Below are 26,662 nucleotides of genomic sequence, written 5' to 3' on the forward strand. Positions count from 1 at the left end.
TAGGCATGTCGTTCACCCTGGTTTTTGGAAAGCCCACTCTGTTGGTCCTAATGGTGCCACAAGCCCACATCTCCAGCTTCCTCAGGTCTGTGAACAGGGTAGGGCTTGTGTAGAAGTTGTCTACAAATAGTTTGTAGCCCTTCCCCAGCAGCTGGAAATCTAATAACTGCATCACAGAGTCATAACTGAGTCCCTTACAGCTCGCACAAGTGTTCTTCCCCTCAAAGACAAAAAAATTGCACGTGTATGCACACGCAGAATCGGCCAAAACAAACAGCTTGTAACCCCATTTTGTCAGTTTGTTGCGCATCTACTGTTTTAGGCCAATTCTGGCCTTTGAGGCTACCATTCTCTCATCTATGGAAGGTTCTGGGCGGGCTGAAAATAAGTCTTGCATGCCTCAACGATATCGTGGTAGAGAGGTTTGATCTTGCAGAGCTTATCAAACCCTGCCGTGCCTCGTTTCGTCTCGTTGTCCTTATCAACTTCTGGGTCACTTATGTGAAGTGCCCATGAAATTGACAGAAACCTTTTCCTAGACATGACCGTTGAGGGGAAAGGCAGTTGATAGAGGGGTGCAGTTTTCCAGTAGTCTTTCAGGGTTTTCAACTTCACCACCCCCATGTAGATGACCATAGAAAGGTAGTGAAACAGATCTGCAATGGAAATGGCCTTCCATGTCTCTGTCTTGCCTTCCTGCTTCTTAGCGCCATATTTATTTGTGTTCTTCACCAGGTTGTCAACAACTGCCGAGGTGAAAAACAACTGGAAAAGTTGCATGGGGGTGTATTTTGAAGTCAGGTCCAATTGAGGGCCTACTGGGCGTTTTGGCCGGAAAAGTGGAGATGGTGGGGCCACATCCTCCTCCAGAACAGAGTGCCAACGGTCCTCCTCCGCTCTGGCAGGTTCCACGCTGGACGCTCTGGACGGTTCCACGCTGCCCTTCATCCGCTTCTTTGCCGCTGGCTTACCACCCCTTGATGGCCGGGCGGGGGTAGGTGTGGTGCCGGAAACAGCAGGGGTCCAGCTGGATGGACCAGCTTCAGTGGGGGATTTGCACCTTGGCTCCCAATCAGAATCGCTGGGACTGTGAAATAAAGACACAGACACATATTATATATACACAATTAGTAACTATGGTGAGGTTGTCCATTCCATTTTATATAGAAAATACATGTAAACAATTTGGTAATAATTATACAGACACAGACACACATATTATATATACAAATAGTGCCTGTGGTGAGGTTTTATCCATTCCATTTTATATAGAAAATACATGTAAACAATTTGGTAATAATTATACAGACACAGACACACATATTATATATACAAATAGTGCCTGTGGTGAGGTTTTATCCATTCCATTTTATATAGAAAATACATGTAAACAATTTGGTAATAATTATACAGACACAGACACACATATTATATATACAAATAGTGCCTGTGGTGAGGTTTTATCCATTCCATTTTATATAGAAAATACATGTAAACAATTTGGTAATAATTATACAGACACAGACACACATATTATATATACAAATAGTGCCTGTGGTGAGGTTTTATCCATTCCATTTTATATAGAAAATACATGTAAACAATTTGGTAATAATTATACAGACACAGACACACATATTATATATACAAATAGTGCATGTGGTGAGGTTTTATCCATTCCATTTTATATAGAAAATACATGTAAACAATTTGGTAATAATTATACAGACACAGACACACAGACATACACCCACAATGTAGAGCAATATGTACTTTCTACATTTCAATATACTTGTGTACTTTATATTTCATGTCCTAGTCCTATTTTTATATAAGGCAAATAAAATACCAATATCTCAAACAACTCAAATGAATAATATTTGATATTATTAATTTCAAACAACGTTACTTACCGATCCAAAACTGCGTCTTCCCCGTGGAGGAACATATCCTCGAATTCTGAATCTACGGATTCAATTTCACTGGAATCATTTAGATGTTCACTATCACTAGCTCTGTCTATTTCATCAATTATATCGTGCAAGTCTGTGTACTTGGTCTTCGCCTTCGATTTGGCTGATTTATTTGCCATTATTAGGCCTTGAAAATGCTCTAAAAAAACTTTTGCTGCGCGTAAAACGCCGTGGTTTCCTCTTGGAAAATGGCTGTGTGGCTGTGTGTACGCATGAGTTTAGGACAAAGGATGTTCTTCCCGGGTCGAACCATTACATGTTCCCATTTACCTCAGTTCATTGGCTATCTATCCAGCTAGATTTCAAGAAGATCAGAGGTCATTGGTCCGAAATACAGTCAATCAACGAAGGACAGGTCATTCGATTGGCGCGTAATGAGGTCATTGTTTGGTGTGTTCAAATCAGTTCTCTTCGGTCAATATGTCCCAAAAAGAACCATGATGTTTGGTTGTTTTACTAACAAACAGAGGATTGTAATGAAACCGAACATGACTGGATAAACGTCCGTTTAGAGTGAATAATTACAATGAATGTTACGTCCAAAGTTGAAGGACGCTGAATTTTCCACACAAGCCATTTACAAAATGTTTCGTGTTAGGCTATAAAAATGGATTATCTCGAACAAAACGCCACTTGATTGTTTCGTCGTGACCTTTAGGATTGCCGCTAGCGGAACCCTGGGGCTAGAAAGGTTAACCTTTACCTGGTACTCATCCCGGATCCGTGAGCACCCCCCACCCCCCCCCCCCCCCCACTGACTAGCATAGCTAGCATAGCGTCACAAGTAAATTGTAGCATCTAAATATCATTAAATCACAAGTCCAAGACACCAGATGAAAGATACAGATCTTGTGAATAAAGCCACCATTTCAGATTTTTAAAATGTTTTACAGGGAAGACACAATATGTAAATCTATTAGCTAACCACGTTAGCAAAAGACAACACTTTTCTTACACCATCAGTTTTTTACTCCATCAGAAGCTATCACTAATTCGACTAAATAAAGATATATATAGCCACTAACCAAGAAACAACTTCATAAGATGACAGTCTGATAACATATTTATGGTATAGCATAGGTTTTTTTAGAAAAATGTGCATATTTCAGGTATAAATCATAGTTTGCCATTGCAGCCACCATCACAAATCTCCCCAAAGCGACTAGAATTACTACAGAGAGCAACGTGTATTACCAATTTACTCATCATAAAACATTTCATAAAAACAGACAAAGCATAGCAATGGAAAGACACAGATCTTGTGAATTCAGACAATATTTCAGATTTTCTAAGCGTTTTACAGCGAAAACACAATAAATCGTTATATTAGCATACCACATGTGCAAACGTTACCCCAGCATGAATTCAAGGCAAAGGGAGCTATAACGTTATCATCACCAAAATATATTAATTTTTTCACTAACCTTCTCAGAATTCTTCAGATGACAGTCCTGTAACATCATATTACACAATGCATATAGCTTTTGTTCGAAAATGTGCATATTTAGCAGCATAAATCGATGTAATCTATCAAAACATTGCATGCATTCCTTCCGGCGCCATCTTGGATTAGCGCCTACTATAATAAAAAAACTATTCATAAACTTGACTAAAAAATATAAGTTGGACACCAATTGAAAGATAAATTAGTTCTTAATGCAAAACGCTGTGTTAGATTTTTAAAATTAACGTTACTAGACATATAGTGTGCGTTGCAGCCAGACCAGTGCCTTTAAAAATGGCGACCGAACACTATTACATTTTTCCACATAAATACGGAATAACATAATAAATAGTTCCTACTTTTGGACGAGCTTCCATCAGTATCTTGGTCAATGTGTCCATTGTCCAGAAGAATCGTTTCTTGCTTGTAAAACATCGTCTTCAACTTCGTATGTAGCAGCTAACAACAGCCATGTGGAACAGACATCGTCTAACCCTGATAATAGCATACTAAGAAAATGCCGAAAATAACAATATACTCGCATAAACTGATATAACTCGGTTTAAAATAACTACGTTATGATGTTTCCATCACCTATATTTAATTAAATTACAGAGGGATACATCTAAGGTCGATAACTGAGCGTTCCAAAATTTCATCCTGAGCTCTGTCCTTGCGTCCTGACGAAGGAGAAAAAGGAAGGTACTCTCGTTCCACCTGGCTTTATAACCTCGGACAGCTACGCAGAGAGCCCATTCCACTTCTCATTGGTTACTGACATTCAGGGGAAGGCGGGTGCAGTTCAGTTCCAGCCATGGCATATACACAGACTTTAAAACTGAGCACAGATCAGAGTATAATTCTCAGACCATCGCAAGTCATGTCAGGATTTTCGCTGTAAAAGGAGTTCTGTTCCACCCACAGACATAATTTAAACGGTTTTAGAAACTACTGATTGTTTTCTTTCCAATAGTAATAATAATATGCATATTGTACGATCAAGAATTGAGTAGGAGGCAGTTTAATTTGGAGACGCAAAATGTCAACGTTGAAACAGCACCCCCTGTATTCTCAAGAGGTTAATGAACTTCTTCGATGAAAAGATGATGATCATCAGAAAGCAAATTACGGACTCTTTGAATCTGCGTATTTCTCCAAAGCTCAGTTGTCCTGAGTCTGCACAGAACTGCCAGGACCTAGGATCAATAGAGACAATGTCATGCCCTGACCGTAGAGATCTTTTTATGTCTCTATTTTGGTTTGGTCAGGGTGTGATTTGGGTGGGCATTCTATGTTCATTTTCTATGTTTTGTATTTCTTTGGTTTTGGCCGGGTGTGGTTCTCAATCAGAGGCAGCTGTCTATCGTTGTCTCTGATTGAGAACCATACTTAGGTAGCCTTTTCCCACCTGTGTTTTGTGGGTAGTTGTTTTCTGTTTTGTGTTTCTGCACCTGACAGAACTGTTTCGGTTTTGTTCGTTCTCGTTGTTGTTTTGTTATTTAGTGTTATTCAGTTTTATTAATAAATCATGAAGACTTACCCCGCTGCGCTTTGGTCCACTCCTTCTTCTTCAGACGGCCGTTACAGGACAACCCACCACCAAAGGACCAAGCAGCGTGGTGAAAGGGACTCCTGGACAGGTGAGCAGTGCTATCTGGAGTACGAGACAACCTGGGAGGAGATAGAGAGGTGGTCGGTCAACCCAGGGAGAGTGCCGGAGCCCGCCTGGGATTCTCTAGAACAGTGCGACGAGTGATACCGGAGAATGGAATTGGCGACACGAAAACGGCTGGCAAGGAAGCCCGAGAGGCAGCCCCAAAATATGTTTGGGAGGTGGGGGCACACGGGGAGTGTGGCAGAGTCCGGTAGTAGACCTGAGCCAACTCCCTGTGCTTACCGTGGCGAGCATGGGACTGGTCAGGCCCCGTGCTATGGGGTGATGCTCACGGTGTCGAGGCGGAGCATTCACAGGCTGGTGTGCTCGGTGCCAGCCGGGTGGAAGCTGGCATCCAGCCAGAACGGGTGGGGCCAGCTCTGCGCTCGAGACCGCCAGTGCGCCTCCACTGCCCAGTGTATCCGGTGCCTCGGCCAAGGAAGACGCCTCCTGGATGTCTCCCCAGCCTGGTGAGTCCTGTGCCTGCTCACAGAGCCAGATCTCCTGTGTGTCACCCCAGCCCGGTGAGTCCTGTGCCTGCCTCCTGTCCGGAGCTGCCAGAGTCTCCCTCCTGTCCGGAGCTTCCAGAGGCGCCCTTCAGTCCGGAGCTTCCAGAGGCGCCCTTCAGTCCGGAGTTTCCAGAGGCGCCCTTCAGTCCGGAGCTTCCAGAGGCGCCCTTCAGTCCGGAGCTTCCAGAGGCGCCCTTCAGTCCGGAGCTTCCAACAAGGGTGCCCAGTCCGGGGGCGCTACAAGGGTGAATAGTCCGGCCCCCGCTACAAGGGTGCCCAGTCCGGCCCCCGCTACGAGGGTCCCTAGTCCAGGGTCGGCGGCGAGGGTCTACGTCCCTCACCAGAGCCGCCACCACGGAGAAATGCTCACCCAGACTCTCCCCTATGGGTTCAGGTTTTGCGGCTGGAGTCCACACCTTTGGGGGGGGGGGGTACTGTCACGCTCTGACCGTAGAGATCTTTTTATGTCTCTATTTTGGTTTGGTCAGGGTGTGATTTTGGTGGGCATTCTATGTTTTATTTTCTATGTTTTGTATTTCTTTGGTTTTGGCCGGGGGGGTTCTTAATCAGAGGCAGCTGTCTATCGTTGTCTCTGATTGAGAACCATACTTAGGTAGCCTTTTCCCACCTGTGTTTTGTGAGTAGTTTTCTGATTTGTGTTTCTGCACTTGACAGAACTGTTTCGGTTTCGTTCGTTCTCGTTGTTGTTTTGTTATTTAGTGTTCAGTTTTATTAATAAATCATGAACACTTACCACGCTGCACTTTGGTCCACTCCTTCTTCTTCAGACGGCTGTTACAGACAATCAAGATTTTTAATCCTTTCTCTTGACACATTTCATAAAATAGTCATGGCCCATAAACCCTCAAGCTGCATACTGGACCCTATTCCAGCTGAACTACTGAAAGAGCTACTTCCCGTGCTAGGCCCTCCTATGTTGAACATAATAAATGGTGCCCTATCCATCGGATGTGCACAAAACTCACTAAAAGTGGCAGTGATAAAGCCTCCCTTGAAAAAGCCAAACCTTGACCCTGAAAACGTAAAAAACTATCAGCCTATATCGAATCTCCCATTCCACTCAAACATTTTAGAAAAAGCAGTTGCGCAGCAACTCAATGCCTACTTGAAGAAATATAATGTATACAAAATGCTTCAGTCTGGTTTTAGACCCCATCATAGCACTGAGACTGCACTCGTGAAGGTGGTAAATTACATTTTAATGGTGTCAGACCAAGGCTCTGCATCTGTCCTCGTGCTCCTAGACCTTAGTGCTGTTTTTGACATCATCGATCACCACCTTCTTTTGGAGCGATTGGAAACCCTAATTGGTCTACACCAGTGGTTCCCAAACTTTTTATATTCCCGTACCCCTTCAAACATTCAAACTCCAGCTGCATACCCCCTCTAGCACCAGGGCCAGAGCACTCTCAAATGCTGTTTTTTGCCAACATTGTAAGCCTGCCACACACACTATACGATACATTTATTAAACATAAGAATGAGTGTGAGCTTTAGTCAAAACCCGGCTCATGGGATGTGATAAAGAGCTCTTATAGGACAATGGAACAAATAATAATATAATAATAATCAATAATTTTGCACTTTATTTAACCATCTTACAAATAAAACCTTATTTGTTCATCGAAAATTGTGAATAACTCACCACAGGTTATTGAAAAGGGTCTGCTTGAAAGGATGCACATAATGTTGGGTTGTATTGGAGAGAGTCTCAGTCTTAAATCATTTTCCACACACAATCTGTGGCTATATTTAGTTTTCATGCTAATAAGGGCCGAGAATCCACTCTCACATAGGTACGTGGTTGCAAAGGGCATCAGTGTCTTAACAGCGCGATTTGCCAAGGCAGGATACTCTGAGAGCATCCAAATCCAGAATTCAGGCAGTGGCTTCTGATTAAATACAATTTCACAGAACCGCTTGTTGCAATTTCAATGAGGCTCTTGTTCAGATATCAATAAGTGGACTGGAGGCAAGGCATGAAAGGGATAACGAATCCAGCTGTTTGTGTCATCTGTTTTGGGAAAGTACCTTCGTAATTGTGCACCCAACTCACTCAGGTGCTTCGCTATATCACATTTGACACTGTCCGTAAGCTTGAGTTTATTTGCACACAAAAAATCATACAATGATGGAAAGACCTGTGTGTTTTCCTTGTTAATGCAGACAGAGAAGAGCTCCAACTTCTTAATCATAGGCTCAATTTTGTCATGCACATTGAAAATAGTTGTGGAGAGTCCCTGTAATCCTAGAATCAGATCATTCAGGCGAGAAAAAACATCACCCAGATAGGCCAGTTGTAAGAGAAACTCGTCATCTTGCACAATCTGGCCTTAAAGGCCATGTACTCTTATAATTTCCACCCAGCACAGCCAGAAGAGGACTGGCCACCCCTCAGAGACTGGTTCCTCTCTAGAGTTTTTCCTAGCCATCGTGCTTCTACATCTGCATTGCTTGCTGTTTGGTGTTTTAGTTTGGGTTTCTGTATAGCACTTTGTGACATCTGCTGATGTCAAAGGGATTTATAAATACATTTGATTGATAAGTTTCGACATTGTGATCCACAAGAATGTGGAGTAGTTACAGGCCTGTCCCTGAAGGGGGCGATAAGAAACCCCAGATGTTTATCATAGCATACCAACTAAGGGTGAAGTCTGTAACTGCTTTCCCCTGTAACCTTTCTCTCCCCATGTTGGTTTCTTCACACATGTTGTACATGTGTCCCACACTCTACACTCTACACTTTACTTACAAGCCCTTAACCAACAATGCAGTTTTTAGAAAATACCACCCAAAAAGTAAAATATCATGTATATAAAAATAAATTACAAAAAGAATATCAAGTGAAAAAAAGAAAAGAAATTATGAAAATAAACAATAGACAAACACAAACAATATACACACACAAACGCACACAAACAAACCACACACCACACACACACACACACACACACACACACACACAAGCACAATATAGTACATGAACAATAGCCCTGATACACATCACATATACAGACAAATTTAAATGGTTAATAAATAATTAATAGCCGCTGGTTAATAAATAAAGAACGGCTTTCCAGTCAGACCAGTAAAACCACCACTATCTCTCTCTCTGATCAGGCTGGTCAGTACCAGTGTCAGGGGACAAGGACGAGATGGCCCCAAAATTCATATCTCAGCTCATCTCTCCACATTAGCGTCACTGGTGAGCTCACTATTAATTTTCAATCACTGTCTGGAAAATTCTGAATTTTGAGCAAATGAGGGTAAATCTAAATATACTGTATAGACTGTAAATTCTAACTGAATCGAGTCAACATACCCCTATTTAAAATAAACTTTAATCAAAACATAACTGCAACAGCTAAATTATTATAAACGACCAAGCATGTATCCAGATGTTTTGATATTCTGCTCTCTGTTTTCTTAGCTCTTCCTGAAACTACACTGACCGTAAATCCAAACCCTGCATACAATGGAGAGACAGTAACTCTGACGTGTTCAGTGGGGTCTGACAGTGGCTGGAGGTATACATGGTACAAAGACAACACTAACAAAGTAGTGACCTTGTCTGGCAGACACACTACAACAGGAGCCACCTTCACCATCAGTAGAGCTGCTGAGTCTGACCATTAATACTGACACCCAGACCACATCTACATGATTGACTCAATATAAATAGTGTCGATTTTTTAAATAAAAAACACAAAAAGTAACTCACCTTTCACAGTGATAGTGACAGGATCACTGATGATTGATGATATGGATCTGGACTGGATCTCTCCCTGACACCAGTAGAGACCCTGGTCAGACTCAGCAGCTCTACTGATGGTGAAGGTGGCTCCTGTTGTAGTGTGTCTGCCAGACAAGGTCCCTTCTTTCTTTTTTTTGTCTTTGTACCATGTATACCTCCAGCCACTGTCAGACCCCACTGAACACGTCAGAACACGTCTCTATAATCACTTTGTCCACTACTTTATTTATTTTCTTACAACAACCTCAGAACCTGATAGTGATTTGATGTTCTCTCTCCAGGCGTAACTCCTGGACCCTCTACATCAGTCCTAGTAGGAGTGGTTGTGGGCCTGGTTGTTGCTGGTGTTCTACTGGCCATTCTCCTGGTACTGCTGTGTCGATATAAAAATGCCGGAGGTGAGACTTTTATCAATTCACATTTATCTTTTTAGTTCATGTTTAGGAGAAAAAATTCTAATAACAAAAGTTTAAAACAGTAACGAATTGATACAGTATAATATTATGCATTTCTCATTACAGGTTCTTGTTGCAACAGAATATTCTGGTGAGTACACCTGTCTTTCAACTTTTCATACATTAAAATAGAATCTGTGTTTCACGAGTATCTCTCTCCCTGTAGGCCCCCCCAGCCCCAAAGCACCAACCTGGACCCCCAACAGGACCAAGGATCTACCCAGGGCCAGGCTCCTGATGCTGGGTATACACGTCTGAAGCATGGTCAGTCTCTCAGCCCAGACCACTGTCACTCTCCTCTCTGTAACTTCACATACTGACTTTTCACCATTCACTTTATATACACATTACCGTACTCTATGTCCCTAGGCAAGCTGAGGGAAAACCAACCAATTAATATCTCTTCTTTGACCAACAGGTGGCGCTAACATCTATGATACAATCACGCCCTCAGACAGTAATGACAATGGTACTGGGAAAGGGAAAAGGGGGATACCTAGTCAGTTGTACAACTGAATACCTTCAAATGAAATGTGTCTTCTGCATTTAACCCAACCCCTCTGAATCAGAGAGGTGCGGGGGGGGGGGGGGGGGGGACTGCCTTAATTGACATCGACTTCTTCGGCGCCTGGGGAACAGTGGGTTAACTGCCTTGCTCAGTTGCAGAATTACAGATTTTTACCTTGTCAGCTCGGGGATTCGATCCAGCAACCTTTCGATTACTAACCTCTAGGCTACCTGTATGTTAAATTTAGCATGAATACAGTATAGAGTTGTTGTTGCTGTTGTTCTACATATGTTTAATATTACTAGCATACTAACACTAAGTAGAGATATTAGTTTATTACCTGTATATTTCAGATGCTGGTGCTGCTACTGCTGGACCAAGTGAGATGATGTACGCCCAGATTCAACTCAAAGAGTTGGACAAGAAAAAGAAAGTAACTCTCAACTGTCACATAAATTCATACAAGATGTTGCGGTGTTTTTTACTCATCAAATTTAATAAAAACATACAAATTCTCTCCTCCTCCTCCTCCTCCTCAGAAATGACAGCTGATCCAAAAGAAAATCCAGTCTATTCTGAGGTCCAGACAGAGAAGACCACAGGTGAGACCCATTCTACAGGTTGGCAGTCAGTGAAATCTAAATGCGTGATTTTGGAGTTTAAAACAAATGCAGAATAAGCTAATTCCTTAATTTGTTGACTGGAAATGTCATTTTTCAGCAGCAACTGAACCTGTTGATGTGACCTATGCTGATGTTGACCTTAAACAGAAGGCCAAAGCCAAGAAGAAGAAAGGTAGGACGGTGACCCGTCCCTGCAGGTTCATGCTCTACAACATTCGCAGAGTACGACCCTGCCTCACACAGGAAGCGGCGCAGGTCCTAATCCAGGCACTTGTCATCTCCCGTCTGGATTACTGCAACTCGCTGTTGGCTGGGCTCCCTGCCTGTGCCATTAAACCCCTACAACTCATCCAGAACGCCGCAGCCCGTCTGGTGTTCAACCTTCCCAAGTTCTCTCACGTCACCCCGCTCCTCCGCTCTCTCCACTGGCTTCCAGTTGAAGCTCGCATCCGCTACAAGACCATGGTGCTTGCCTACGGAGCTGTGAGGGGAACGGCACCTCCGTACCTTCAGGCTCTGATCAGGCCCTACACCCAAACAAGGGCACTGCGTTCATCCACCTCTGGCCTGCTCGCCTCCCTACCTCTGAGGAAGTACAGTTCCCCCTCAGCCCAGTCAAAACTGTTCGCTGCTCTGGCACCCCAATGGTGGAACAAACTCCCTCACGACGCCAGGTCAGCGGAGTCAATCACCACCTTCCGGAGACACCTGAAACCCCACCTCTTTAAGGAATACCTAGGATAGGATAAAGTAATCCTCCTAACCCCCCCTCCCCCTTAAAAGAGTTAGATGCACTATTGTAAAGTGGTTGTTCCACTGGATATCATAAGGTGAATGCACCAATTTGTAAGTCGCTCTGGATAAGAGCGTCTGCTAAATGACTTAAATGTAAAATGTAAATGTAAGACTGGACATCCCTCCTTCCATATTCCCCCTATCATAACCTCACACCTCTGACCCCATATTCAACTAGCTGCATAATATTCTGTATATAACTGTTATATTATTCTGATGTTTTATCCTCACTCCTTACAGAAACATCAACCCCACCTGAGGCATAATTCGGTCTATTCTCAATTGAAGCCAGGCACAGCCCCAGGTAAGACTAATAGCCATGTGCTATTGATAATTAATATGATACTAATATGTATCTAATTATCTGATTTCAAAGTATACTGTATCTATTTAAAGTATGTCTCTTTGTTTACTTCTTAAGAGTTTATTTGACTGCATGTCCTGAACAACTTTGTGTGGTGATATGTTGCAGGTCCTTGAGGGGGTCAGGGTTGGAGGGATAGAAGGATGGAGGGATGGAGGGATGGAAGGATGGAGGGACGGAGGGATGGTAGGACGGAGGGATGGAAGGATGGAAGGAGGGAGAGACGGAGGGATGGATGGACACACCATCAGAGGAGGAGGAGGAACCCGGAACATGGATTTTGTATGCTCAACACACACAAGCAAACACACACATGCACAAACACACACGCAATAACAGCTTGTACATTAAGGCGTTCTTACTTATTTTATTTACTTATTTTATTGTATTTAAGCATGGTTTAATTGTGTTTCACTGTAAAAGCTTTTTTTTTTTTACTATGTGGTGCAATGATGATGCATCTTATCTGCAGCTACAGCAATTGTATCTGCTTTGTATTGTGTATTGAGTTTTATTGTTGATTCATTCAGATGATAGAATAACATATTTGTATATGAATTTCCCAAAAAGTAGTATTCATGTTTTCGTCTAATGGCCTGTACTTTTACAGTATCTTTGCATTGTGCTTTTTTAATAAACAATGTTTTATCCCCCAGATGGTATGAGTGCTTTCTTACAGTAAATAGATATTGTCATCATCATCATCAAACTTTTCCATACAACCTAATTTGGTCAAAACTCCTTTAAGCCTAGTAATGATCTCACTCTCCACAATGTGTGAGTTAAAGGGCAATCTGCTATTTCTACATACATTTTTGGACTTAATTATATATACCCATTGAATCTTGAGAAATATAACATAAATGCCCCGTGAGCAAAGTTCAAAAGCCGTACCCCATCAGCTGAAGACCCGTTGAGTTTTTCAGAATGACTTTTGGGGGAAGAGTGTGCCTGAAAAGAACAGGTCTTCTCATTTTTATGATGTCATATACTCTGCAGGAGTTCTGAGGAGCTAGTAACCACGTACGAATGACTACCAGTTCTCCCATATTACCTGATCATCCTACAGACAGGTCATAACGATTAATGACATTAGTGGTGTATGACGCTGACTGATATTTTCAGTGTCCCTGCATGGTCTGGAAGGTCACTGTTCCAGTTAGGGGGTTTCTGTGTCTATGTGTTAATGTCTAAGTGGTCAGAAAGACAGCCGGCAGCCAGGTCATTGTCACTGCTCCTGAGAAACAGTCACAGGAAGTGACATAACCACAAGCTGTTATATGAAACGTAGAAGGGGGGCCTCTATCAGTAACCTGGGACCCATTACCTTCCGAAAAAGTTGGCAGGTGTTTCATGTCCCTCAGTCACACTGATCTATGAGCATGTAGAAGAAGTCATGCAAACACTTCTGCAGGCATATGAAGCCTAGATGAAACTGCACAGACAGTGTTATGACATTTTTGCTCTTTCTCTCTCTCTCTAACCCCCCCCACCCCCCTCTCTGCCCCCTCTCTCTCTCTCTGTCTTTTTTTCTCTTTCTATGTCTCTGTCTCAATCTCGCTCTCTGTCTTTCTCTTTCTTCCCCCGAGCCGTCTATCTCCCTCCTTTCTCTTTCTCTGCAACATTGAGTGTTCTGCTCATAAAGTAACAAAGCTACCGGTGTCTGTGAAACACCATGACCATGAACCACACAACCAGCAGCAGCTAGGAAACACATGCTCCAAAACCACCACCATCAGACTGATCAACACAGTGACAGACCCCAAACACACCCACGCCTCTAATTCTAACTCTCAAGCTGAGTGAAGGGGTAGAATGTGACTTCTTTTTCAGCTAACATACAGGAATTATTTTATAGAACAGCAGCCTTCATCAAAAGGAAGTCTCTGCTCTTTCTTCTCTGTGTGTTTTGGATAGTCAACTGCTAGCCATCAGTGACTGTGAAAGACAAGGACATACAGCCAGAGGAAACAGCCAACGCCTTAAAGAGATGTCTGGTGGTCACATCTCCTGCCTCTCCAAACAGGGAATACTACTTCTCCTACTCTCCAACCTCCACTATGGTAAGTTCTGTAACTATTCTTATTTATTTCAACATTTTAAACACAGTACAACCATCAACGAGGATGACACAAACAAGTTTAAAAACGTATCCCCATTGTTGTCCTCTTGAATATACAATAAAACAAAAATACAGTGTACACAAGATAACATGAAAACAAAATACATCTCAAATACATCTCATGAATAGAGAGGAACCCGTAAAAGGAATAAAATAGAAGCATTTTGCACATAAACCATGTCTTAAGGTATATCTTAAAACTCCCTAGCGTATTAAAAGATTTTATATGGTTTGGTACACCATTCCATTCCTCTGCACCAGTGTTAAGGAAAGAGCTTTATCCAGCCATGCTCCTATAGAGCTGTGGTCTCATATTGGCAACACTGGCTCTGGTGTGATGCTATGAGAGTCTCTAAGAAATAAAAATAACTCGACAGGTAATTGGGGGCAAGGTCATGTATCACTTTAAAAACCATCAACAGTTTAATCTGTACCACCACCAGATCAACTGGAAACTGGCACTTTAGTTTGTTTTGGGCCGTTGGAAGTTTGTCCTTCAGATTTTTTGTTATGCCACTGAACCATGAGATACAATCATAGTCATAGTGGCCCTGTATCAGAGATGTTGCCAGGGTCCTCATAGTCTCTCTATCCAGGAACTTGGCTACCCTTGCCAAGAACTTTGTCCTGGAGTGAACATGCCCAATGGCCTTCAGAGCCACAAGTTCACATGTCATGTGTTGGTCCAGTTCACATCCCAATGAATGTAACAGAGCATTTTTCCTTTACCGCTACACCATTAAACTTGACCGAGAAGTTGGAAGAGTTGTTCACTTTGTGTTTGGAACCAAACAGGATACATTCTGTTTGCCTAAATGGATAACCACTTACTGACTTTAGTCAGTTGGCTGCTTAGGGTCTTTTCAACTGTCTCCTTATTCTAATGTGAAACCAAGAGTGTAGAATCATCCCCAAACAGGATCTATTGCATGTGCTTGCTTGCATAATAAAGTAAGGAAAACCATCAGCTTTCTCTAACTTCATTGTTGGTTTTTACATGTTGTGTGTTGACTGTACATATCTGGTCGTCAGTGATTGGTTGGATATCTCGAAACATTTGCTTTATTACTGTTTGATAACACCTACATAATACCTATATTCAGGAACATAACATGATGTACTGACTCTGCAGTTTTGAATGAGTGCCGATGGTGCTGTTGGGACAGCAGCTGTTGCAGTGCTTCTAGAACGTAACAGATCTTAAGACCCTGTGCCTAATGGCTGTCATTCATAACATTTAAGGCGATATGGGACTGTATCAAATTATTGTTTCTATTACATAATATGATACATTGCAGGACTAGGATAACTGCAGTTCTGTCTTAAATACTTAAATGAACTGTAACTGTGTTTTTTTATTAATTCATGACTGAATTTTTTTTTATAATGGTTTATAAAACATTTCTTCAGACTGATATGTAATTATAATGTTGCCCATGCAGTATATGATGTATTTCTGATGAATAATTACACAGTAAACACAGTGGTATTTGTACTTGTGAGCTGAGGAGGGGTTATCAGATCCACCCCCACTTCTCTTTCCTGTCATCTCATCCTGTTCTACTGAATGTGGGGGAGGAGTGGACTTCAATGAAGTAAAAAAGGACCCAAACACTCAGATATGTAAAGATATAATGTGAAAATATGTGAAGTGCCACATACAGCATAAATGAAACCTGGAAATGTGCAATATAAAACCAAATACATTATTGATTAGGTAAGACTCTGCATTGCAGTTTATTATTGTGTAATTATTCATGTAGGCACACTGTAACAAGTATTACAGTGTAACAATAAGTAATTACAACACTTGCTATATCGTACCACATGAATAATTACACAGTAATAAGATCATTGTAATATAGTGTGCAACCATTGATTGATGTCAGAATAACGTGTGCATTTGTGTGTTTCAGATGTGGGTGTTCCTCTGATCATCAACAAGAGAGTGGGGGACTCCGTGGAGCTGCTGGCAGGCTTAGAGAATGGACATTTGAAATCCTTGGAGTGGAAGTATATGGGAAAGGATATTGCAGAATTCAACTCAGAAGTTATATATTCACCTGGATCCCAGTTTGAGGGGAGACTAAAGATGAACACCAAAATCTTCAGTTTAACAGTCAGAGAACTGACACTGCAAGACTCAGGGGATTTTCTACTTGCAGGCGAAGGGGACAAAGGTCAGATTGGCAGTAAGACCATCATTCTGAAGGTCCACGGTAGGCTGTTATCACCATTTTTGCATCCTGTTTTGATATCATTCTTATTAATATCCATAATCATGGCTAAAGATCTTTAAACTATAACATAGATTTTGTGCTTTTATACTGACCTTACTCACCATGCTTTGTTAAATATCCATAACATTTTCAAGTCTTTCTCCTGGTGGTCTCGATCTCTCTCCTGGTTGGTCAGAGCCTATATCCAAGGTGGCGATCCAGACAGACATCAAGCTATTGGCCAACCACTCCTGTACGATACGGCTGGTGTGCAACGTGTCCTGCTACCACAACATTACTTACACCTGGGAGAGAGACAATGAGATCTACGGGGACGCCCAGCAGATTTACTTCTCTCTCTCACCAGCAGAGAGAAACATCAGTGTAAAGTGCAACGCCTCCAACCTGGTCAGTTGGAAAACTGCCTCTGCAACAGTAAAGTGTAGAAATGACACAACCACCCCAGGTACCTAGATATCATAATAATCCCTTCTATACACTTTTCACTGTGCTTATACGCTTATGTTGTCAAGTAGAATATGTAATGCATGTGATTACATTGGATGTATATGATATAGAGCCATTTAGTCTTTATCATATTGTATAGTCTAATCATGTGTGTTGTAGAATATGTGACAGGACTGCTGTGGTATACCATCTACATCGGAGTATCAGGGGGAGGCGCTGTGTTGCTGATCCTCACTGTAGCTGTGGCAGTGTGCTACTGCAGGGGCCAAAGTAACACAGGTATGTACAGCTTAGGGGCCTCTACTGTACTTAAGGTGACATTTCTGTTGGTTCTAGAAGTATTCTTCAGCTGATATGATTTTGGGGGGGATTTTCTGGAAATTAGAAAAAGAGTGAGACCCCTCATTACTACCTGGGTATTTGTTGATATCCTGTATAAAATGTTTCTGATTGGTTGATATTTTGGTCTTATAAAACCCAGCAGATCTAACTGACGCAATATATGCTGATGTTATGGACAACACAAGAAGTAGAGATGTAAGTACGCATTGTCATTATTATGTATCTGAATGTGTGAAGCTGTATGTATTGTATTGTAATGGGCTGTATTTTGATTCCAGACAAGATCAAACAGTCAGGTAAACACAATATCCATCTATGAAACTGTCAATGATCTGGTTATCCCAGATTGAACAAGGTAAGACATAAATGGTCATAATGGTAAAATGTCTGTGATTGAATGGAATAGTATGTAGTCTACTTTGAGTATAGTCTATACCTTTCTTGATGCTGAAACAGTTTCTTCTTGGTTGTCTGTCACATGTAGCCGCAGACTCTGTATGACAAGACCACATTTGGAGGCCCAGAAGACACCCTGGAGGATGTGGTCATAAGCTGGGCCTTTCATAGATATAAAACCCTCTGCATCCTCTGCATCTTACACGTGTATATTCTGTAGATTTGCTGAGATGTTGCTGTTTAATTTCATCACAACCTACACTATTTTCTTTCTTTTATTTCCTTCTCCCTTTGTTGATTCTCATATATACTGTATATCATAAGTCCTTATGCATTTCTTTGAGCGCCTAGTTACAATTAGAAGATTCTGAAATGTGTAATAGGCAGCAGTAGGCGTGATGATCAGACAAGCTCATATGTCGAATTTCTATTTTCAAGATGAAAGAACATTTTTGTAGATTCTAGTATGACATTGATTAGTGAGGTTGATGTACTCTTTTGCGTTAGGATTATGTGCTCGCCAGGCATCAATGAGGTTGTAATCAGAGAGTATATGCTGGAGAGCCTTGGTTGCGTGTTGATTGTAGATGGTCTTATTTGATTTGTCCGCATGTCCAAAATGGCATTCATGTCTGTCCCAATAACCAGATGGAATTCAGTTCATTCTAAAAAAGATGTTGTTCAGAGAATCAAAAATAATTATTTGCAAACCTTGAGTGCCTTGCATTTGGAGTGAATTGTATGATTGTTGTACTAAGTTTTTTTCTGTACTGTAGCCTTCACCAAGTGAATGTCTAAATGAAAAAGTTATCTTTAAAATTAAACTCATTATGACAACACATTACATATATCATAAAGCCCCTGAGGGCCGACACCCTAACACGATGGTCTGAAACTCCTGGTCGACAGGCCACACCAAGTCTCCAAGTCGAATTATGCTGGCTTGCAAAGTGATGTATAATTTCTGTTGGAATCCAACCAAAGTTAGGATATCCAACTATTTAAACTTTCAGTCACACGCAACCTGCAATCAGAATGACTGCCTTGGTAGGGAAGATCGATTATTGAGACTGCCTAAATCATAGAAACTGGAACAAACATATCAGTAATGTGTGAAATAAGTCCAACTAACAAATTGGATTAGTTTAGAAAATTTTTTGTTATCTATTTTTGTGTAGCATAATATTAATCAACCAGTCATAGTACAAACAAATACACAGGTATTGAAACAAACCATTCTGAAAATCAACCTGCAAAAGATCATGCTGGAATGTTGATAATGATGATTGGTGTGGTTTTGAGTTGTTTTGAGCAAACATTAATTTTGTATTTTGCATTTTGCTCAACAAGCTTGTTCAAATTCAACTGACTTCAACCAGAGTGTCTTGACTAAAGACTAACGCATTGGCTCAAATTCTTGTCCTTTTCAAGTCCACTCAACTTGCATAATAACGCTAATTAAGCAATTGGTTAAGTTTGACTTTTTACAATGCACAGGGAATGAAATTAAAAGGCTGAGGAATTTCACATTAGGTCACTTGTTTGTCAAAGTTGAGTGGTCATGGTTTGCTCTCTTCCTCTTTAGCAGTGTGGGTTTGTGAAGGAAGGCACTGTGTGAAGCTGCCATTTCCCACTGTGATCATAGAGAGACACATAGAGAATTGGTTGTAATCATATGCAAAAACCTGTGAAAACCTTGTTGCTGGGCTGATGAGTACACATGAAAAGTTGTGCAGGGATGTATGTCCTTGTCAGAGAGAAGAATGACATTGTTCTTGCAGCATACATATTCTGTAGTTCACTCATTAACTTCTCTTTTACATTCAATCTACCACTGTGATCACTACTTTCCTGGGTTATTACTTTGAACAGTTGACAGACTGTAACTCAAGAACATCTACATGCAGTTGACCTCCAAATAGCTACAACATAAACCAAATGATAAAAATGCCATGACGTCAAACCTTTGACACCTCTCTTAGTGACATTAGAGATTGTACTGAAAATGTCAACTTGACCAGGTATGGTAAATGCAATATTGACTTCACTTTTTGTACAACTATGTTATATCCATTAAGTTTCTTTCTCTGATATATACTACAGTTCTCTCTTCCACCCACAGAAAGACCACAGTGTTGATGTGTCCATTTACTTTTACAGTAAGAGGAAGTTGTGTAGAGATGAACATGACATCAGATGCTATTTTGTCTGTTTCTCTTTATGCATCTGTACCTTTCTAATTCTGTCAAAGCCCCATTTGTGTCACAGCCACAGGAACTGTAGGGGTCCGGAAGACTTGCCAGAGGCTTAGAATGGAGTTATGTGCAACTCTGCGATGATGATGATTAATGTACTTCTCTGTATTTTGAATATTTTTAGCTAACTATTTCCTTTATTGGACAAGAAAATGTTTCATTCATAGAATATGAAGTATGTCATATAGGCACAATAAATGTGGCAACTGATGATGACGTTGTTTGGTTACACTGTGTTTTCTGACTGCAGAGAAATGGAGCTGTTGGTCACTACAGCTTTTAATCAGGTTGTAGCATGAGCCTGAGAAACATATAATATAAACTAATATGATGAGATAGAGAGAGGAAGGAATAAGGGGACAGACCCAGGAGACTGAGGGGTTATGTTGTTGCTATGTGACCAATCACATCTTAGTATCTATATTGTGTTCCACAAGATAGTGGAGTAGTTACAGGTCTGTCCTGAAGGGGGCGATAAGAAACCCCAGATGTCTACCTTGTTTCTTCACACAGCGTCTACACACTACAAGGTAAATAGTAAAAAAAAAATGGATTAATGTCTTCAAAATGTAATGATGTGAAGCAAAATTAAACTACACTCTGTGTGTGGGGGGGGGGGACAACTAAGGTTCGCTGGCTAGCCTTGCCACCTGACAACTTAGCAATGAATTGAGGGGAGGTCTACACTATCTATATATCTATCTATCTATCAATATATCTTTTATTTATTGAGGTTAGAAGCCCAAAATGGCTGATATGAAAACCACACCACAAATATATGTTTTTAAAAAAGTGTGTTCAATCAGTTAAACAAAGCATATTAATTATAAGTGTACATAATATATTCAGTAAACAAGAAAAAACATATTTGATTATGTGTGGGTACATGTGTTTGTGTGTGTGAGTGAGAGTTAGGCTACATGAAGGGGATTATTGGGTAGTTTGGTTCATCAGACTGACCCCAAGTCTTCGCTTGAAGTTATTGAGGGATGATGAGGTTTTGACAATGTGAAGATAAGAATTCCAGAGTTTGGTACCTCTGTATCTGATAGAAGCTGTATTGTGACATATCAGACTTCACAGGCTGGACTTACCACTGGTTAATAAATCAAGAACAGATTTCAGGTCAGACCAGTATGCCACTCCCTGACCTTAGAGATCCTTTTTATGTCTCTATTTTGGTTGGTCAGGGCGTGAGTTGGGGTGGGCATTCTATGTTTTGTTCTGTGTGTTGTATTTCTATGTGTTTGGCCTGGTATGGTTCCCAACAGAGGCAGCTGTCAATCGTTGTCTCTGATTGAGAACCATACTTAGGTAGCCTGTTCCCACCTGTGTTTGTGGGTAGTTGTTTTCTGTTTAGTGTAGTGCACCTTGCAGAACTGTTCGTTTGTCGTTTTGTTGTTTTTGTTCAAGTGTTAGTATTTATTAAAAGTTAATATGGACACTTACCACGCTGCACCTTGGTCCTCTTGTCCTTATCCCGACGACAGCCGTTTCAGAACTACCCACCTCCAAAGGACCAAGCAGCGTGGAGAAGAGGACTGGACATGGGAACAGGCGGAGGCAGCAGGAGAAGGGAACCGGAGATACGAGGGAACACGGTTAGCAAGGAAGCCCGAGAGGCAGTCACAAAAACTTTTGGGGGGGGGGCACAGAGTCAGGTTGAAGACCTGAGCCCACTCCCCATGCTTACCGTGGCGATAATGGGACTGGTCAGGCCTCGGGCTATGGGGTGAAATTGGAGGTGAGCAAAGGAAGCGAAGCCGAGACTGTGAAGGAGTTGATGGGGAGATTGGTGGAGAGAACAATGAGAGAGCTGCTGTGTTGGTGCATGAGGCACGACATCCGCCCGACGGAGCGTGACCGCGATTTGATGTCACCTGAGTCAGCTCTCCATACTCGTCCTGAGTTGCGTGCTAGCCGTCTGGTGAAGACTGTGCCAGCCCCACGCACCAGGCCTCCTGTGCGCCTCCCTAGCCCTGCACGTCCTGTGCCAGCTCGGCGCTACAGCTCTTCAATACGTGCTCTGAGCCCGGTGCGCTACATTCCAGTTCCCCGCATCTGCCGGGCTAGGGTGAGGATCCAGCCAGGACGGATGGTGCCAGCCCTGCTCTCCAGACCGCCAGTGCGTTTCCTCAGGCCAGGATATCCTGCGTCGGCTCTGAGCACTGTGTCTCCCGTGTGTCTGCACAGCCCAGTGCGTCCTGTGCCTGCGCCCCGCACGTGCCGGGCTAAAATCACCATCGAGCCAGGACGGGTTGTGCAGGCCCTTAGTTCGAGACCTCCAGTGCGCCTCCACGGCCCGGTCTATCCTGTGCCTCCTCCAAGGACCAGGCTGTCTCTCCGTCTCCTCCATCCAGAGTCTCCCTCCTGTCCGGAGCTGCCAGAGTCTCCCTCCTGTCCGGAGCTGCCAGAGTCTCCCTCCTGTCCGGAGCTGCCAGAGTCTCCCTCCTGTCCGGAGCTGCCAGAGTCTCCCTCCTGTCCGGAGCTGCCAGAGTCGCCCTCCTGTCCGGAGCTGCCAGAGTCGCCCTCCTGTCCGGAGCTGCCAGAGTCGCCCTCCTGTCCGGAGCTGCCAGAGTCGCCCTCCTGTCTGGGGCCTGCTGCTAGGGTCCCCAGTCCGGGGTCGGTGTCGAGGGTCCCCCCGGGGTCTACGTCCCGCATCAGAGCCGCCACCGCGGTGAAATGCCCACTCAGACCCTCCCCTATAGGTTCAGGCTTTGCGGCCGGAGTCCGCACCTTTGTGTATGGGGGGGGGGGGGGGGGTTGTACTGTCACGCCCTGACCTTAGAGATCCTTTTTATGTCTCTATTTTGGTTGGTTAGGGCGTGAGTTGGGGTGGGCATTCTATGTTTTGTTCTGTGTGTTGTATTTCTATGTGTTTGGCCTGGTATGGTTCCCAATCAAAGGCAGCTGTCAATCGTTGTCTCTGATTGAGAACCATACTTAGGTAGCCTGTTCCCACCTATGTTTGTGGGTAGTTGTTTTCTGTTTAGTGTAGTGCACCTTGCAGAACTGTTCGTTTGTCGTTTTGTTGTTTTTGTTCAAGTGTTAGTATTTATTAAAAGTTAATATGGACACTTACCACGCTGCACCTTGGTCCTGTTCTCCTTATCCCAACGACAGTCATTACACAGTAAAACCACCACCATCTCTCTCTCTGACCAGGCTGGTGAGAACCAGTGCTAGGGGACAAGGACAAGACCCCCCAAAAATTCATATCTCAGCTCATCTCTCCACATCAACGTCACTGGTGAGTTCATTATTTATCTTCAATCACTATCTGGAATTTCTGAATTCTGAGCCAAGGAGGGTTAATGTAAATATCGTACTGTAAACACTGTAAATTCTAACTGAATGGAGTCAACATACCCCTACAGTATGTTAACTCAACTTTCATCAAAACTGAAAACAGATAAATGATTTTAAATAACCTGGAATTTATCCACATTTTTCATTCCTGTCTTTGTTTTCTTAGCTCTGCTTGAAACTACGTTAACTGTAAATCCAAACCCTGCTGTCAGTGTTCCAGGTGAATGGAATAAAGCGGAGTCAGGCGCAGGACACAGGTATGAGTAAAGCCACGATCTTTACTCAATATCAACAATAATCCAACAAGGATGAATATAAACAATCCAGAACACGTACACGGAACCACTTGACAAACACAAGAACGCACAAAACAAAAGGGGACGCCAGAGGGTTAAATAAGGAACGTGATTATGGAATGGAATCCAGGTATGTACAATGAAGACAAAACAAAACGAAAATGAAACATGGATCGGTGGTGACTAGAAAGCCGGTGACGCCGAACGCCGCCCGAACAAGGAGATGGACCAACTTCGGGGGAAGTCGTGACACCTGCATACACAGGAAAGACAGTAATTCTGGGATCTGACAGTGGCTGGAGCTATACATGGTACAAAGACAATGCTAACATGCTGACCAGACCGGACAAATCATGTGCGCGAGCGGTACAAAATAGATTTAGAAATACATGTTATTCAATTATTGCACCGACACTGCTTGTGCGCGACAACGAGCGTCTGCGTTGCCAAGGGCTAAAATAGAAGTCATTCCTATTTTAGACATATATCGCGCTGCAGGTCCTGCCTCTCCCATCTCCCCATTGGTTTAAAGAAGCAGGTACCCATGTGCCATCTCCTCATTGGTTATACCCACGTGGGTGATTGAAAGACGAACTGTTTTGCTGGTTGTCGTGGTAATACTATGAAAGTGGAGATGCCAATCACCATATAAGTTCAAAGATGTAAAAGCCTGGGTGGAGAAATGACTAGAAACGATTCGATTAACCGTTTTATGTGTGGATTAATTGTCGAGGACCTTGTGCATTTCAGGTAAAATAACAACTCAATGTTTATATCCCAGGACAAATTAGCTAGCAACAGCAAGCTAGCTAAATAGGAAAAATGTGTTAGCAAGTGCAAGCTAACTAGCTAAATTGCCATACATGTTTAATGCTTTTCGACCTGTACCTAAATTATAGTAATTGGTTCAGAGTTTGTTTTGATATTTTAACCTGTGTGTCGTGATCGCGTTTGGTGTAGGGGGACAAAAAAAATGTATGCATGATAGCGCACGATGGCACACGCGCACAGCCGGTTTGGGTTCCGTGTAAGAAAGTAGTGACCTTGTCTGGCAGACACACTACAACAGGAGCCACCTTCACCATCAGTAGAACTGCTGAGTCTGACCAGGATCTCTACTGGTGTCAGGAAGAGATCCAGTCCAGACCCACATAATCAATTATCAGTGATCTTGTCACTATCACTGTGAATGATGTTGTGTGTGTGTACGTGTCTGTGTAGAAATGTGTAGTAATGTTTTGCATTGTCCACTACTTTATTTATTTTCTACAACTACCTCAGAACCTGATAGTGATTTGCTGTTCTCTCTCCAGGTGTAACTCCTGGACCCTCTACATCAGTCTTAGTAGGAGTGGTTGTGGGCCTGGTTATTGCTGGTGTTCTACTGGCTATTCTCCTGGTACTGCTGTGTCGATATAAAAACCCCATAGGTGAGACTTTTATAATTTCTCATTTAACTTTTTGGTTCATGTTTAGGAGAAAAATGTCTAATTACAAAAGTTTAAAACAGTATTATAATATGCATTTCTCATTACAGGTTCATGTTGAAACGGAATAATATCACGAGTACACATGTCTTTCAACTACGTTCCTTTTCACACAGTAAAATCTCATCTGTGTGTTTCATGACTATCTCTCTCCCTGTAGGCCCCCCCAGCCCCAGAGGACCAACCTTGACCCCCAACAGGACCAAGGATCTACCCAGGGCCAGGCTCCTGGTGCTGAGTATACACATCTGCAGCATGGCCAGTCTCTTAATCCAGACCACTCTACTCTCTCTGTAACCTCACACATTGACTTTCACCATCCACTCTGTATACAACATGTTACCGTACTCTATGTCCCTAGGCAAGCTGAGGGAAAACCATCCAAATGAATCTATCTCTCTCTTTTTTGACCAACAGGTGACGCTAACATCTATGATACAATCACTCCCTCAGACAGTAATGACAGTGGTACTGTACACTTTGTTAAGTTAAGCATGAATACAGTATATAGTTGTTGTTGCAGTTGTTCTTCACATGTTTAATATTACTAACATACTAACACTAAGTAGAGATATTAGTGTATTACCTGTATATTTCAGATGCTGATGCTGCTACTACTGGATCAAGTGATGTGACGTATGCACAGATTCAACTCAAAAGGTTGGACAAGAAGAAGAAAAGTAATACTCAACTGTCACATAAATTAATACAAAATGTAGCAGTGTTTTTTACTCATCACATTTGATAGAAACGTACAAATTCTCTCCACATCCTCTGAAATGCCAGCTGATCCAACAGAAAATCCAGTCTCTTCTGAGGTCAAGACAGGGAAGACCACAGGTGAGAACCATTCTACAGGTTGGCAGTCAGTGAAATCTAAATGTGCGATTTTGGAGTTTCAAAAAAGATGCAGAATATTCAATAAGCTACTTCCTTCATTTGTTGACTGGAAATGTTCATTTTCAGCAGCAACTGGACCTGTTGATGTGACCTATGCTGAGGTTGACCTTAAACAGAAGGCCAAAGCCAAGAAGAAGAAAGGTAAGACTGGATATCCCTCCTCCCATATTCCCCCTATCATAACCTCACACTTCTTTGACCCCATATTGACTAGTTGTATAAAATTCTGTATATAACTGTTATATTTTTCTGGTGTTTTATCCTCACCCCTTACAGAAACATCAACCCCACCTGAGGCAGATTCTGTCTTTTCTCAAGTTAAGCCAGACACAGCCCCAGGTAAGACGAATAGCCATATGCTATTGATACTTAATATGATGCTAATATGGAACTAATGCTCTGATATCAAAGTATAATGTATCTATTTAAAATATGTCTCTTTGTTTGATTCTTAAGAGTTTATTTGACTGCATGTCCTGAACAACTTTGTGTGGTGACATGTTGCAGGTACCTGAGGGGGAAGGGATAGAGGGATGGAGGGATGGAGGGATGGTGGTATGGAAGGATGGAACAATGTGGAGAAGGAGGGATGGAGGGACACACCATCAGAGGAGGGAGCAGAAGCAACATGGATTATAGAAGGTCAAGGTACACAAGCAAACACACACAATAACATATTATACAGTAAGGATTTCTTTCTTATTTTATTTACCAACAGATATACTATACTTATGTCAGGGTTTACCAGAATTGGACCCAGAAGCAGAC

General features: G+C 42.3%; 1 protein-coding gene and 2 long non-coding RNA genes across 4 annotated transcripts in view; all 3 read left to right on the forward strand.

Annotated features, from left to right (window-relative positions):
- Positions 1-17,399, forward strand: part of LOC139534907 (SLAM family member 8-like) — a 43,193-nt gene extending 25,794 nt beyond the window's left edge. The window contains exons 1-4 of one of the 2 annotated variants that reach the window (XM_071334441.1): positions 13,939-14,163; positions 16,139-16,441; positions 16,638-16,907; positions 17,069-17,398. In XM_071334441.1, the coding sequence (XP_071190542.1) occupies positions 14,091-14,163; positions 16,139-16,441; positions 16,638-16,907; positions 17,069-17,262 (840 nt within the window). In that variant the 5' untranslated portion in view covers positions 13,939-14,090 and the 3' untranslated portion in view covers positions 17,263-17,398. Of the gene's footprint in view, positions 1-13,938; positions 14,164-16,138; positions 16,442-16,637; positions 16,908-17,068 lie in introns of those variants that run through there. The other variant, XM_071334443.1, reaches the window with a different exon arrangement.
- Positions 17,400-17,529: 130 nt separating this feature from the next.
- Positions 17,530-19,179, forward strand: LOC139534921 (uncharacterized). The gene is made up of 2 exons (XR_011667035.1): positions 17,530-17,606; positions 17,736-19,179. It is a non-coding gene; the product is annotated as an uncharacterized lncRNA (long non-coding RNA).
- Positions 19,180-25,454: 6,275 nt separating this feature from the next.
- On the forward strand, positions 25,455-26,201 carry LOC139534919 (uncharacterized). Its single transcript, XR_011667033.1, has 3 exons — positions 25,455-25,834; positions 25,961-26,035; positions 26,171-26,201. It is a non-coding gene; the product is annotated as an uncharacterized lncRNA (long non-coding RNA).
- Positions 26,202-26,662: the final 461 nt, after the last annotated feature.

The sequence above is a fragment of the Salvelinus alpinus genome, chromosome 11 (assembly GCF_045679555.1).
Source record: "Salvelinus alpinus chromosome 11, SLU_Salpinus.1, whole genome shotgun sequence".
NCBI lineage: Eukaryota > Metazoa > Chordata > Actinopteri > Salmoniformes > Salmonidae > Salvelinus > Salvelinus alpinus.